The 14,023-nt window shown below is 39.7% G+C and overlaps 1 protein-coding gene across 1 annotated transcript; it reads left to right on the top strand.

Annotated features, from left to right (window-relative positions):
• The first annotated feature begins 234 nt into the window (after positions 1-234).
• Positions 235-13,111, top strand: LOC140924159 (DNA polymerase eta-like). The gene is made up of 9 exons (XM_073374189.1): positions 235-477; positions 2,472-2,717; positions 4,361-4,604; positions 6,716-6,819; positions 7,699-7,818; positions 8,760-8,883; positions 9,770-9,835; positions 10,892-11,058; positions 12,167-13,111. Exons 1-9 carry the CDS (start codon positions 347-349, stop codon positions 13,080-13,082), a joined length of 2,118 nt encoding a protein of 705 aa, XP_073230290.1. The 5' UTR covers positions 235-346; the 3' UTR covers positions 13,083-13,111.
• Positions 13,112-14,023: the final 912 nt, after the last annotated feature.

Raw genomic sequence — 14,023 nt, 5'->3', positions numbered from 1 at the left:
GAGCACAGATCGAAGACTTTTACTGTCCGGGTATGGGAGAGTAAGGGAATGTTTCGTCAGCATATTTTCATTGCATCTTAGTTTTATTGCCATGAACTGTATCCTTACTTCATCAGACATGAATATAGAGAAGTATTTTTTGCGTAAATTTCAGATTTATTTCTTTTAGGGGCAATGGTGACCTCTCTTATTGAGGTGTCTTGTTAGCGTTGCCCTCCCCTCCCTTTTCATTAGAAAACACCTTTTCGCGGGAGAACCAGAAAATTCAAAATGGCTTCCCCCGGTCGTCCAAAAGGATTCTCGTCGTAATATTTGTGGCGTCGTCGTACCTGGGTGTTTAGGACAGATGGCGTTAGATCGTATTGTAGCGTTGGTTGATATGGATTGTTTTTACGTCCAAGTTGAACAGAGACGGAATCCTGAATTACGAGGAAAGCCTTGCGCCGTGGTTCAGTATAAAACTTGGAAAGGTGGAGGGTAGGTTGAACTTCGATTAGGTGTTCGATTTTAAAACAAAGTGTATTTGTTTCATTAGTTAGCAAAAACAAGCGATAAGACTCTTCCGGTAACTAATATGCAATTTAAAATGGTGTCAACAATATTTTAAACAGATGTTAAACTTGCTGCGTTTTTTTCTTGCCTTATATGGCAAATATTAACATTTAACATCCACGAATCAAGCATAGATACGTGCATCTTGTCTTTCGGCCTTCTTCATGCGTAAAAACTCGTTAAAAAAAAACGCGCACCGAGTCCTTTTAACTTAGAACGTACCCCATTTATTCACATATCATGTTTCCATGACATCACTTATAAGCGAGCAAAACTACGAGAGGACAACTGGACAACTGACAATTTGACTACAATAAACGACTGTTTAACTGTGACAATAGACGGATCGAAACGCACCAATGACATTACGAGTTTTAATAGCCAAGAACATCACGGCTTAACTGACAGCTGCTTGATTTTTGGTGTGGTTTTGCGGAATTTTTTTTAAAGTTGCGGTATTGTGGTTAAATTACAAAACCAAGCAGTTTGCAGTATTTAGAAATTTTTGGGTAACTTCAATGAGGTTTGTGGATTTCTTATCTTGTTCTGTGCGGTGTCTATACATGATTCTGTGCGGTTTTGCGGTTTACGTACCACCCTGATGCCCCCCCCCCTGACAGACGACCAATAACATTGTGACTTAATTGACCAATCAGGTCAATAACCGGAGTTTAATAACATCAACTGCCGTGATACAACTCACTTTGACTCTGAAGATGACTATTGCACTGGTTGTCAGAACGTCAGTCACTGTCAACAACAACAGTCCTATTCGTGACTACGTTCACCCAGAAGATGATCTGACGAATGATGAATGACGTCCCCTTACAACTCAACTTTATCATCTAAAGAAACACATTGTAATATTTATTTATACCTGCCAACTTTTTCTGAGTCAAATGCATGAGGTTTTTCTCTTGTCATTACCAGAATTTCCGAACATTTCTGATGATTTTCGGAAGACTACCAAACGTTGCTGAAAATGTCCAAAGATGCTCTGATAACCTTTGAGCACTTCTAAAGCTATTTCAAAGGCGACATTTTAGTGTGCTGTGATAAAATTGAGCACCTTTTTGGATAGGCTCGATTACCAGCCACTGTGTGGGAAATGAGCCCGCGCTCCTCCTTCAATCAAGTCTCTTCTCAGGGAGGACTGAGAGAGCAGTGGAAATCGAGCCTACTTTTTAGAATATTTTCGGGAATATTAAATTTAATTTTGTTATCAATTATGTTAAAGAACAAATCGTCTGGATTTGTGAGTCAGGCATGAGAAATTGCCCTTGATGCATGAGTTTGATGTCCTTAATCCACAAGCGTGAAATCATGCATAATGCATTAGAGTTGACAGGCATAAGATATAAATTATGATCACCATAGGCTAAACGCCTGATTTTGCCCAGACAAGGTAGACAGATATAATATTATTATAGGAGGCTAATGTAGTAATAAGCCTGGTTATGCACTTATCAGTGGTCATCTCGGGGGGATTTTGAACCCCTCGGGACCCCCCCCCCCCCCCTAGCATTTGCATAATGACAGTTACAAATCTCCCAGGAACAAAATTTCTCCACAAAATGCTGCCATTGCTTCTCCACCTGGAGCAGCAGTTGGTTTAGATGAAGATTATAGTCACAAAGTGTAGTGAGTTCCTGCTCAAGGGACTTCCACATTGCAAGGACGCATTCCTTTGTTCTTATCAATACCTCTATTATTGAGTTGCAATTAAAAGGGTCAATGAAAGATTTACAAATGTCAACAAATGTAGAAAATGCAGCAAATGTCAACAAATCCTGTGCCATGTACAAGTATGTCTCTGGGATCGACCCCAGGGGTGACCGCTGATACATGTAAGTTAAAGCATTATTGTCATAGCCTGTTTAAGGCATTCAGATATATGATTGCCTTTATTTACTTCACAGTATAATAGCAGTGAGCTATGAAGCACGTGATTTTGGAGTGACTCGAAATATGCGAGGAGATGAGGCTAAGGACAAATGTCCAGAAATAACTTTGGTGCGTGTTCCAGAAGCCCGTGGTAAAGCCAACTTAACTCTTTATCGGGAGGCAGGAGCCGAGGTGATTGCGGTGCTTTCGCGCTTCTGTGATCATTGTGAGAGAGCAAGTGTGGATGAAGCTTATCTTGATCTGACAGAAAAGGTGAAAATGTAAGTTACTGTAGAGTGTAAGAATGTGCAGTGTTGGTATTGTGAACTGTCCACAGTAGAAAGGTATCTGCATTGTATTCTGAGGTCGACTTAAATACATGTGAAATTATATTTTATAAATATTTTACAGCTCCATTATTTGGGGTAACTTCTCAGAGCACTAAGTTGCTAATTTGAACAAAAATATTGTCCTACTGGAGTAGTGGATTTTCTCCTTTCCATGTAACATGCTTATCTTTTTTCTTTCCCTTTTGAAGTTTTTAAATACATACAAAATATTTAAGCCAAAGCATAAATTTTATCGTCAGTAACAATTCGTTTTAAATTAATTGTTTTTAAATACCTGAAAGAAGGCAATGGGAGTAAATGCTGGTTCTTTTTCCTCCTTTAACTTTATTGCATGTTAAGGGAGATGGTAAAAATTTATTTGTTTTTTGAAAACAGGAAGACTTACTAGATTAAATGCAGCTGCTCTTCATTATATTTTTGACAGCTGAAAGACAACTAACAGAGATCAATATTCATCTTCTCCCTTAATATTACTGCGTTATCAGACACAAATGTGATGAGAACAAAAATGATCATTAAAATAAAAGTCTCACAAGTTTAAGGAGTAATTTTTTTAACATACCATAAGTCAAACTATCATTCTAGTCCTTTAAAGAACTATATTTAAAAACATAGCTTGGAGATGCTAGTTATAATACTTTATTAAGAATAACAATAACATGTCTAGCAATCTAAACTATCTTTAGTTATATGCTAAATACTAAAAACAGTAATTCTTCCCCTTAAAAATAGTCTTCTTTTAGCTTTGCTTAGTTGTTGCCCTGGTTGAGGGCAATGTGATGTTATCTAGCTGTGGTTTTTCCTCTGTCTAATTTTTTTTTTCATAAATTATCAGGCATGTAAATTAGCTTGAAAATTTAAAAACAAAGAGCTGTCTAGAGAAACATCAATGGCCTGAAATGGGAAAATAAAAAATCCAAGCTAAAAAGGTGTTACCATTTAACTATTTAATGTAATGCTCATAGGTTGGTTATTGTTATTATTGTGGTACATAATGTTGATACACAGTATCTAATAATGATATTCCTACACAAATATTATCCCTTCCTCTACTTTCTTTGTGGCCTTATTTAATTACATTGTACATGTACGTGAATGTCACATCTATTTGTACTTCTAGCTTAGTCTTAATGTAGTTCATGGTAATATAATGCACATCTGAATTTTGAAAATAAATTTGATATTTCCAGAATAAAAGTAATCCTGATTTTAAATTTTAAGAGTTCAAATTTAAAGAATTTTCCTCCAATACATGTCCTCAGAACCCTTCTACAGTGGAACCTGGATTTAACAAAGGCCCAACGCAGCCAAGAGACTAAAAAAATTTGGTGGCTATAAAGAGGTTTTGTTATATTGAGGTTCCTTATCAAATGGTTACTATTATTGGTGTAAAGAAAATCATTCGTTATATCAAGGACTTTGTTATATAGACTAGGTTCATTAAATTGAGGTTCCACTGTAGGCAGTTTTGACTTGGGCTGTCACAGGTAGAAAATGGTCGTTTATTCTGAATCAACACCTTTGTGATATAAACATGTAATTTTATCTTGCTTATTTAATATTTATTTTAACAGGAAACTAAGCAGTATGGGCATTAATGAAATTGCTGAGAGGTCTGCTGCATCAACTTTCCTGGAAGGGTTCATGGTTGATAATGGTGATAACCAAACTGTTGATAACGATGCTTGGAAGGCCTCGTTACAAGAAGATGAAAACATCCGAAAGCTGGCTGTTGGTGCAATTATTGTGTCAGAAATGCGTGATGCTGTCCTTAAAGAGACACAGTTTACATGCTCTGCTGGAATTGCTCATAACAAAGTAAGGCAAATTCAACATCCTACAGTTGATTCTTTTTTTATTGTACTGCTTCTAAGTAGCTTGTGAACAGGCTTCAAAGTGGAGCGAGGAGAAAAAGACAATCCTCGAACAAAGCAAGCCAAGTGTGGCCTGGGGGAGAATTTAAGGCAGGATAGCCTGTAAACTTTGTTCTGACGCCACCCATCCATATCATGATCTGATTGGATAATTGCAGGTGGGTAGATGGGCAGCATCAACAAAGTCTACAGGCACCCCTCCTTTATTTTCACCCCAAGGCAGGGTTTTCAACAGTTTTTGAAGTAGGAGTTGCGTTTATTTGAGTAGGAGTTGCAAGGCCCGGAGGGCCTTGCTCTCTAGGGGGGTCTGAGGGCATGCCCCCCCAGGAAATTTTGAATTTCTAGACTCTTGGAGACGCATTTTCCCGCATTTTGAGACGCAGAACTAGCAAATTTTAGATATCGAAAATACTGATAAATTTTGATGCTTTTAGTAACTTTATTAACCACAATATTAGGGTACGCTTTAACCACATTATTACCTGCAGCATCCTTTTTCTTTTTCTTGTTTGTCACTGTCAGGGACCACATCTCCCGTAAACCACGCTGTCGCTTTTCTGCCATTTTGCCGTGTTCTTGGAGACGAAATGTGGCGTTTTATATAGAGTCGCTTCAGAAACCGCTAACTACAATGTTCTCTGTAACTGACACCCAGTCTTCGACTCGTCCTCAACGTTTACTCAACGTATTACGCAGAGAACGTATTTTAAAAGCAGACTCAAGATGTTTTGGCGAAATTCTCCAGAAAAATTTCAAGTTTGCTTGCTCGCAACAGCTTTGTGAACACTTACCACTTTTTATCAAAGTTTTATTTGTCATATAATTTACCTAAGGGAAAGTAGGCGTCGCAAATCAAAAAGTTGCCGTCGGATGCGACGGCCGAAGGCTGATTTTGAAAACACTGCAAGGCCATGCCCTGCTTCACTTAAGAGCCTATTCCCAGGCAGGGTACTTCTAAGTAGCCTGTGTGCAGGCGATTCTGATTTCCTCCTCCTAAACTTAAGTTGAGTAAATCACCACATACAAATATAGGATCAGTTTTCCATCACAACCAATTAGAATCTTTCAGACAATGCCCACAGTGAGACAGCCAATCAAAGTTCTTTTCCAAGAGGTTGGGAAGCCAGAACATGATTAGTACTGAATGGCATTACACAGACTTTCAATTTCCGTGAGGCTACATGTACTTATAAGTTTGCCCCCAACTTTTCCTGGCCTTATTACAGCTGCCAACAGCCTGCCTACACCTGTCCAGCTATAGCCCGCAGTAACATTCCCAGATATAAAGTAACCACATTTAAGTTTCCAGACAAATCAAAACTACAGAAAGAATGGCTTAAAACAGCCTAAAAATCTAAAAAAGGAACAAATAAAACATTCCTGTGTCTGTAGATTTATCTTTTGTGACCTGGCCCTAGTTGTTCAAACATTAGATTGTGATATCCAATGGATAAGTATTTGTGAAAGTGATTGTGTTATCCAGTGGATAGAGATTTCTCTGGTGGATAGCATTATTCACCTTTTGAAGAACTGGGCCAAGACGATTATCTTGCCTGATCAACATCTCTAGAGTTTGGGGGACCAGTATCCCCACTCACATCAGGGGCACCCAACATCAATTTTCGGAAAATATCTGTTCGGAAGACTATTTGACATCTAGAATCTTCGCAACATTTGTTGTAAAATTTCTGGCCTGCCTGCCTCTCCTAGGATTTTCGAACATTCAGTAAAAAATGGTATAATTGCCCATTTTTAGCCGATTTTTACCCTAAAAAGGTCTCCTAGAATTTTCAGGAGACTTTTCTCTGGATGAAATTTTTTGAAAAGGTAAGTTTTGATCCCTATAATTTTCGGATCACTAGACTTTCAGCAAGGAAATACGAACAGATGAAAAATTTTTAGGCGATAAAAATATGCCTATATCTACCGTGTAAATGCTAAAATACGTTTAACAATGCTATGTTTAAGTGGTTTTTGACTATATTCTTGTTGGATGCCCCTGTCACATCAGAAATTTAAGAGAATACCCCTGTGTTTTCATCTCCTTTTTTTCAGATGTTGGCAAAGCTGGCTGGTGGACGTCACAAACCTAACAGACAAACATTACTTCCTCAATGTGCTGTGCCCAAGTTGTATGAAACTGTGCCAATCAAAAAAGTGTAAGAAAAATATCCCATGGTATTGAAATGTTTAAGTATAGCAAAACATAAACGTAGCTTATAAAAAAATTTCCTGGGCAAAAAATTAGACACTGACTCGTTTAAAAGCAGACGGCAATGTTCTTGACCCAAGGCTGTTGACTGATGAGAATTTTAAAGTCATTTATAGTCAAAACTTGCTTCATGGACACATGCTTAATGCGGACACCTCATTATTAAGGACAGTTTGCTAAGTTGTCCTTGGGAAAAGAAAGTCCTTACATTTTCTCTAAATTCAACCCACTTAATACGGACACCCCGGTGATAGAGTACTAAAGTGTGGCGTCATAAAAATGAAATTTCTGAAATTATGGGATTTGTCAGGATATTCTGAAATGACCAATGTCCAAGAGGCCTACTTGCCAAAAATGAGCATTTCGGGGCAAATTGTCTCTGAGATCGTAGCCCAGTTATGCTTAGAAAACTCCATACGAACCCTTCTAAATTTTTTTGGGTCGAACCCCCAAAAAATTAGAAGGGTTTGTATGGAGTTTTCTGAGTATAACCGGCTAACATCTCAGGAACAATTTGCCCCGAAATGCTCATTTTTGGTAAGTAGGCCTCTTGGACATTATATATGCAGTTGTTTTAAACTGTGCTATTTTTTGCTACTGTGAAAAAAGTTCTGAAGTTTTTGTTGTCGATGCATGTAGTATCGCGCGGAGAGTGTAAGTTTGCTTTTAAAAAGGGCCATGTGAAGTTTAAAACTTTTTCTTAGTTTCTTTTCGCAGCAATGTGGGGACTTACCACGAGACATTACTTGTTAAGTCTGGGTTGATTTAGATGACTCAATCTCTTTGTTTACCAGTTGTTTGGTTGTTTCCTTTGTCATCCTTTTAGACGAAACATGGGAGGCAAACTTGGTTTTGAAGTTTCTTCCAATTTGAGAGCGGAGAAGATGAGTGATTTGGCCAGATACTCTCTGGGCGAACTGCAGGGGCGATTTGGTGAAAAAAACGGGTAAGATATATTAGCAGTATCTTTGTGTATCTCTTTTCAGCCTGCGTGGCTGGCCGGCGCTGGTTAGTCTTTTTTTCGGTTAGTTTTTCGAGACTTCGTAATTTCTGCCTTTTTTGCGCTTAGAAATCTGTGTATGCTAAGCTGGCTAATCTTTTTCGTGCCCTTATGACGAGACTAGGCGATTTATTATGGTAAAATATCACCGGCGGAGACACTGTCTAATGTTACAAATTCGTCCATTTTGGAAAATCCTCAGATTGTGATAAATTCTGTGATTGGTGGATTTAGCTGAGTGCACTTAATATGATTGGCTGATGTAACTGCCCGATTACAGCCAACTGTCCGATTACACTGTCAGATTACAACCCTACACATTGACAGTGACGAGTGAAAAATAAAGCAGTCAATGCACTAATCAAATTTGAGGAAATTGTAATGGTTATGATTAAAACTATTAAAGCGTTTTCTACCATTCAGTACCCTGGTCCCAGAAATTTTCGTTCCTTTCTTTCCCAAAACGTATTAAAGCGGTAATGCACTCATGCTGACAATTTTGATTTTGTTTACTTCGTTTCTTGGCACATTAGGCACGATTCAGTCGTAAAAAAAAAATTATGGAAAGAAATGGATGAAAAATTGAAAATCAGGTGTTCTTTTTGTCCCTAGACTACGAGTAGGCTACGGGGGATGGTCAGAGGAAGTCTCCCGCAAGAAGGGTAACGCGTGGAAGGGGTGGGGGAGGGATTCCTCGTGCGTGGCGTTTTAAATGTGCGCTCGCTTATTGTGCTCGCTCTGCTCTCTGAAGAGAATGAAGAACTACGTTAAGAAGTAGTCTAATATTTCGTCTACACTTTACACCCGGACTACTAAAGTGAACTCTTCTGGGTTCAAATCATTTACAATATTATAATTCTTAATTTCTTTGTTTGTGTGTTGTTCAGTGAGTGGCTGTACCAGATTAGCCGTGGTGTAGACCATGAGCCTGTTAGACCGCGACAACTGCCGAAATCTACTGGCTGTGGTAAAAACTTCCCAGGAAAATCCAAACTGGCAACGGTTGAACAGGTGGGGTAAAATTTAGTATATCTTTGATAAAATTTCCCTGGAAGCGGAGGTCTCTCACGCCGAGAGAAAAATAAGAGAAAAGAGAGAAACCTCTGCCGGCCCCTGACGCGTTTTCCATCACGCATGCTCTGGCGTTTCCTTAACAACCAGTGACGTTTTAGTCACGTGCGACATAAGTTGCAGAACCGGTTTGCTCATTAACAACTGTGAGCTCAGAAATTTCCAGCGTACAATCTCGACAAAGCACCTGGATTCCGCGCATTCCACATTTAAAGTAACCGGTTTTGAAAACCAGTCAGTTTAAACCACAATCTGGTGTGAGGCTACATAAAGGAATGCGTGGTGCGCCGGCAGAGGTCGGGAATGATAATATGAATGGACCATCTAACTTTTGAGGAGGCGGGTGAGGTTGTTGAGTGATTTAGTTCGGGTAAGAAATTTTCCTTTTATCTGTTTTGTTGTAGTTCGTTTTTGTTTGTTTGTCTAGTTGTTTACGGGTATTTTGTTCAGCTCAGTCGGTTTCCCGTGATCGGACCAATACTCAGGGTCTCAAAATAATTATATTAAATGTGCTGCCTTTGCCTTGATTACCACGTTAAATGGCGGTCCCGTCTGCAATAGGAGACGTAAAAATAACGTCGTCAATTAGTACGTTCGTGCTAAGTACGTAAACACAGAAACAAAGGTTGTTGTTGTTTGTATGTATCTTTTTTTGCTGTTTTGATGTTGATATAAGCCTCTTTTTTTTTTCAAGACAATTCATGCTTCTCTGAAATCACCTGCTACGCTCCGCTCGCCCCTCCCCCCCTCTCCCCACCGCAATCAAAAGCCATTTGTTGCAATACGTGAATGATGTTTATTCTTAAAGTGTATTCTCTCTTATTAGGTCAAGTATTGGCTGGAACAACTGGCTGGTGAACTTAATGAACGACTCACGCGAGAAGCTGAATTGGTAAATATAACTTTCTTTGCGGTTGTGCAGTAGTTTACGAGCGTCATAGTAACAAATAGACCTTGTCGTGGTTTTGAAAGCCATGTTCGCGAGTATGCAACCGCGTGAGAAATTACAGTGTTTGTATGAGAATCTAATGTCGAATAATTTCCGTAAATCGACTGTTCTGAAAAAATATGAATTGTAAACTAAAGCTTCACTCCTAACGATTGTATTGAAAAAATTTGAGGGCGTTACACGTAGCTACATGCGCTAGTCTTTAAGATGGTCTGTACATTTTTCTGTAAAAAGTTTTTCTTCCTGCCGACAAAAAATTCCCGGGAAAAATTGGAGACAAATATATGGAAAATCTAAAGCAGGCGTCTGGAGAAATTTAAGCACAGTTACGGCCCCTAAAATTTATTAGTATAATCCTTTACTGTGTAGCTTTAGTTTACAATTGATGATATTTTTTTTAGAACAGCCGTTTTACGGAAATTATTCGACATTAGAATCTCATACAAACTCTGTAATTTCTCACGCGGTTGTCTACTCGTCAAGATGGCTTCCAAAATCGTGACAAACTCTATTCTCCCACACTCAGGGGGTCGTATGTTTTCTAGGGGCTGGTTTGTACATCGGCCGGATCAAAATGGGAATCGGCATCAGAGTAGCTTAAGAAAACACTCGCAGCTGACATTTCGCAACATCACCATTAATTTCCCCGCGAAATTACGTCTGAGAAACGAGCGCTGGAATTCCATACTGATGACACGTCTGGGTAGTGCTTCTGATTGGTCTTGCCGCGAGGAAAATTTGCTTCAACCAATCAGAAGCACCACCCAGAACTGAGTACGCGTCATCAGTATGGAATCTCTGCGCTCGTTTCTTAGACGTTTTTACGCGGGGAAACCATTAGTGCCGTCGTGAAAGGTCGGCTGTTTTCTCAGGCAAAATCGGTGGCAAAAATACTGCAATTAGGTCTTTATCTTCGAGAATAAAAATGTTTTTGAAAAGAAAGAGAAAGTTGTATGATTAAAAGTAAAATTAGTAATATTATTTTATTTTTTTCTACAGAATAACCGTGAGGCAAGACAGCTGGGTGTTGGTTTCAGAAATGAAAATGATTCATCCTTTTCCCGCTCCTGTCACTTGAGAAGTTCAACTGCCAGTGAAATCGCTAAGGATGCGTACAATCTACTGTTACCATTCAACTCGGTCAGGGAGGGCACAGCCGACACGTGGTAAAGTACCTTTCTATGTTAATTGATCCTTTGCTTGTGTGATTGTCCCATTGTGTAGATCCAAGATGTTCTCGACTCGACGGCTTGAAGCACAGGCTCTAAAGCTTGTTTTCAATTGGTCATTCTGGGATTGCGCGCAGATACTGGGTAGGAGTGACGTCGAATTCCACTATGGGGCCATTTTGGGGGACGATTTTTTGCCCAGTCTCTTAGGCAACTTGGTGATAGGAAAATAATAAAGTTATAACGTCCCCAGGACAATCCCATAATGCAATTCGACACAACACTGACCCAGTGTCTCACGCCAAACAGGCAATGAAAAATTTGTCTCTAAAAAAGTTCAGCGATCTGAATGATCGTTGTTTTCATATAAACCAGGTTCTCAGTTATCTGCGTCACAGCCGTTCTTTGTGTCGTCACGCAACGCTCCTCCCCGACACAAAGAACTGCTCTGAAGCAGACTGTTTTCTGTGAGCGAAGAAGTCAATAAGAAAAAGAAGAGAAAAAAAATTCTGATAAAGTCATTTGAGGCGGGTTGGTGTGCTTCATCATGAAGCGCTCTGGTTTACGCTGTATGACTGTAATGGTTATTGTCGTCATGGCTCTACTGGGAAACAAACATAAATGAGAGCTGACGTGCTGTCCTGTCCAGTCGTAACCGACCCTTGTTTCATTATGATTATTTTGAAAGAAGGAGAAATCTAACACCAGAAAGCTCAGAAAAAAAATTCCGAGCTCCAGGTGCGAATCCAGCCTCGTTCACAGTCGTCCCCGGAGATTATCTCGCTCGGTTCCAAGCTTCCTGTGCTCACTCGGACAGCGCGAACTGGAGTGGAGACGAGGCTGGTAAGAATCGAACTCACGACCCTCGGAGTTCTTCTTCGGGTGCTCAAACCACTGAGCTACGGGAGGCTCTGTGGAGTGCAGTGTCAACTGAAATGTAATTATAATGGCTAATGTAATTATTACATCAGCCATGTGCGATAGAAGCCTGGCTCCCATTGCTAGGTCTTTATTAAACGTTTGCCAAGTTTACGAAAGAAACTTGCGAAGAAAATTGGTTGTCAAATTCCTGGCGTTAAAAACGACTTCTTTTATAATTGTTCAGGTATCCAGCTATCGTTACCTTGAATATTTCGGCAAGCAAATTTGAGGACTTATCCGAAAATAGCAGTACACCATCAATAAGCTCTTTCTTCAACAAGAAAAGCAAAACTGAGGCACTCACAGTAACTTCGGTCGAAAAGGAGAATACTCAAGATCATGGCGAAGACGATTTCTCTAGCTTGCATTCAGTAGAGAAAGAAACTGTTAACAGTGACTCAAAGTTCTCAAACAACTCCAAGGCAACTTCTTCAATCATTACTCCGATTATTTCACTTCAGAATAGAAGTGAAAGCTTGAAGGGCGGCAGCAGCGATAACGCTGCTTGTGGCTCAAAACTCAGTGAGACTCATGCCTCGAAGAAGAAAAGCATAGAAGCTTTTTTCTCGGGTTCTGGGGCGAAAACATGCGACGTAAAGGACAAAAGTGGCGGACGGACTCCAAGGAATCCTTACCAAGACTGTGAAATTGATAGCTCCGTTTTGGAGAGTTTACCGGACGATATTCGCCGGGAGATTCAGCAATCTTTTGTAGTAAAGAATAAGCCAGGGAAAAGGGCGAAAGAAGGGGGAGATGTCTTTGGCGTTCACGCCTCATCGACCGAAAAGAGGACAAGATCTGAGGACAAGGGGAACCTGGCAGTTACGTGTAGGACAGGGAGTGACAACGTTTTCGATGCTAAAATGCAGGTTATCGGCAACAACCGAACGGGGGATTGCACAGATTTGGTAAAGTGCGAAAAATGTGGAGAATCTTTGTCCCGCTGGGAAATGCCCGAGCATTCAGACTATCATTTTGCCCTGGAATTGCAACAAGGAGAAAGGACGTCATCTGCGGCGAGGAATACGCAGTTGTTAGTTTCTGAGCCCCCGAAGAAAAAACAACGAACCACAATTCAGTCGTTTTTCTCGCCTAAATGACGCACTCCTTCAACCACAAAGAAATTAAAGTGAAAGGGAGATTTGAATTAAGCGTGAAAGAGAATGTGAGAATCAAAAAAGAGAAAATTAAAAGACATTTGCTGTCTTCAAACTATGTTTTCCCGCCATTTATTTCTATGGTATTTCCTGTCGTAGCAAATTTTTGTGAGTGCATGCTATGTAACAGTTGTAACATCCAGTATCCCTATTGAAAAACCAGCAACCACTTGGCATAAATTTGCTGTTTATTCATGTTTAAGACACTGCTAGGGAAAAACGCCTCTTTCAGCTACTACGAAACTCTACATACTTTGTTTGAAAATCAAACCTAAGACCTAGGAACCATAAAATGTTATTTCCGTATAAACAGTATGACCTCGTATATGTTTTAACAGTTGGACTTCTAGTTAGTTCTCTTTTTTCTCACGAAACGTCAGTGCTATTTAACAATTATTCCTCGAGCCCGAATGGGCTATTGACTCAGAGGCCATGAGGGCGAGAGGAATAATTGTTTTTATTAAAATTACACTCGTCTTGTATTGTTAATCGTGCATGCATCTGATTGGCAATCTCTCTATTTACCTACTGATCTATCAGCTCGTAGAAAGCGAGTGGTTGCTAAAACAACGGTTGTCATGGTAGCGTACGTCTCCTGTAACTTTAAACGTTGGCACAAAGTATGTGTGGATTTATAACAAGGCAGTAATAATGATCGTTGCTTTAATTTTTAACTCATGGATGTTAAGCTAATGATGGAAAATTTACAATGGACTGTTGTGTCACTTGGTCTCTCTTCTTACTCGGTTAGCATGACATCCCATTGGCCTAAAAACCCCTTGGACAACTTATGAAGTTTACACAACGTGGCATTTCTTATCGCTTCCACACTACATATCTGCAGTGCAAGGTAGATCGAATCGATAAAGAATACCACGTGGTGT

This window comes from Porites lutea, chromosome 14 (assembly GCF_958299795.1).
Source record: "Porites lutea chromosome 14, jaPorLute2.1, whole genome shotgun sequence".
Taxonomy (NCBI): Eukaryota; Metazoa; Cnidaria; class Anthozoa; order Scleractinia; family Poritidae; genus Porites; species Porites lutea.
This window is presented reverse-complemented; position numbering and strand designations above follow the sequence as displayed.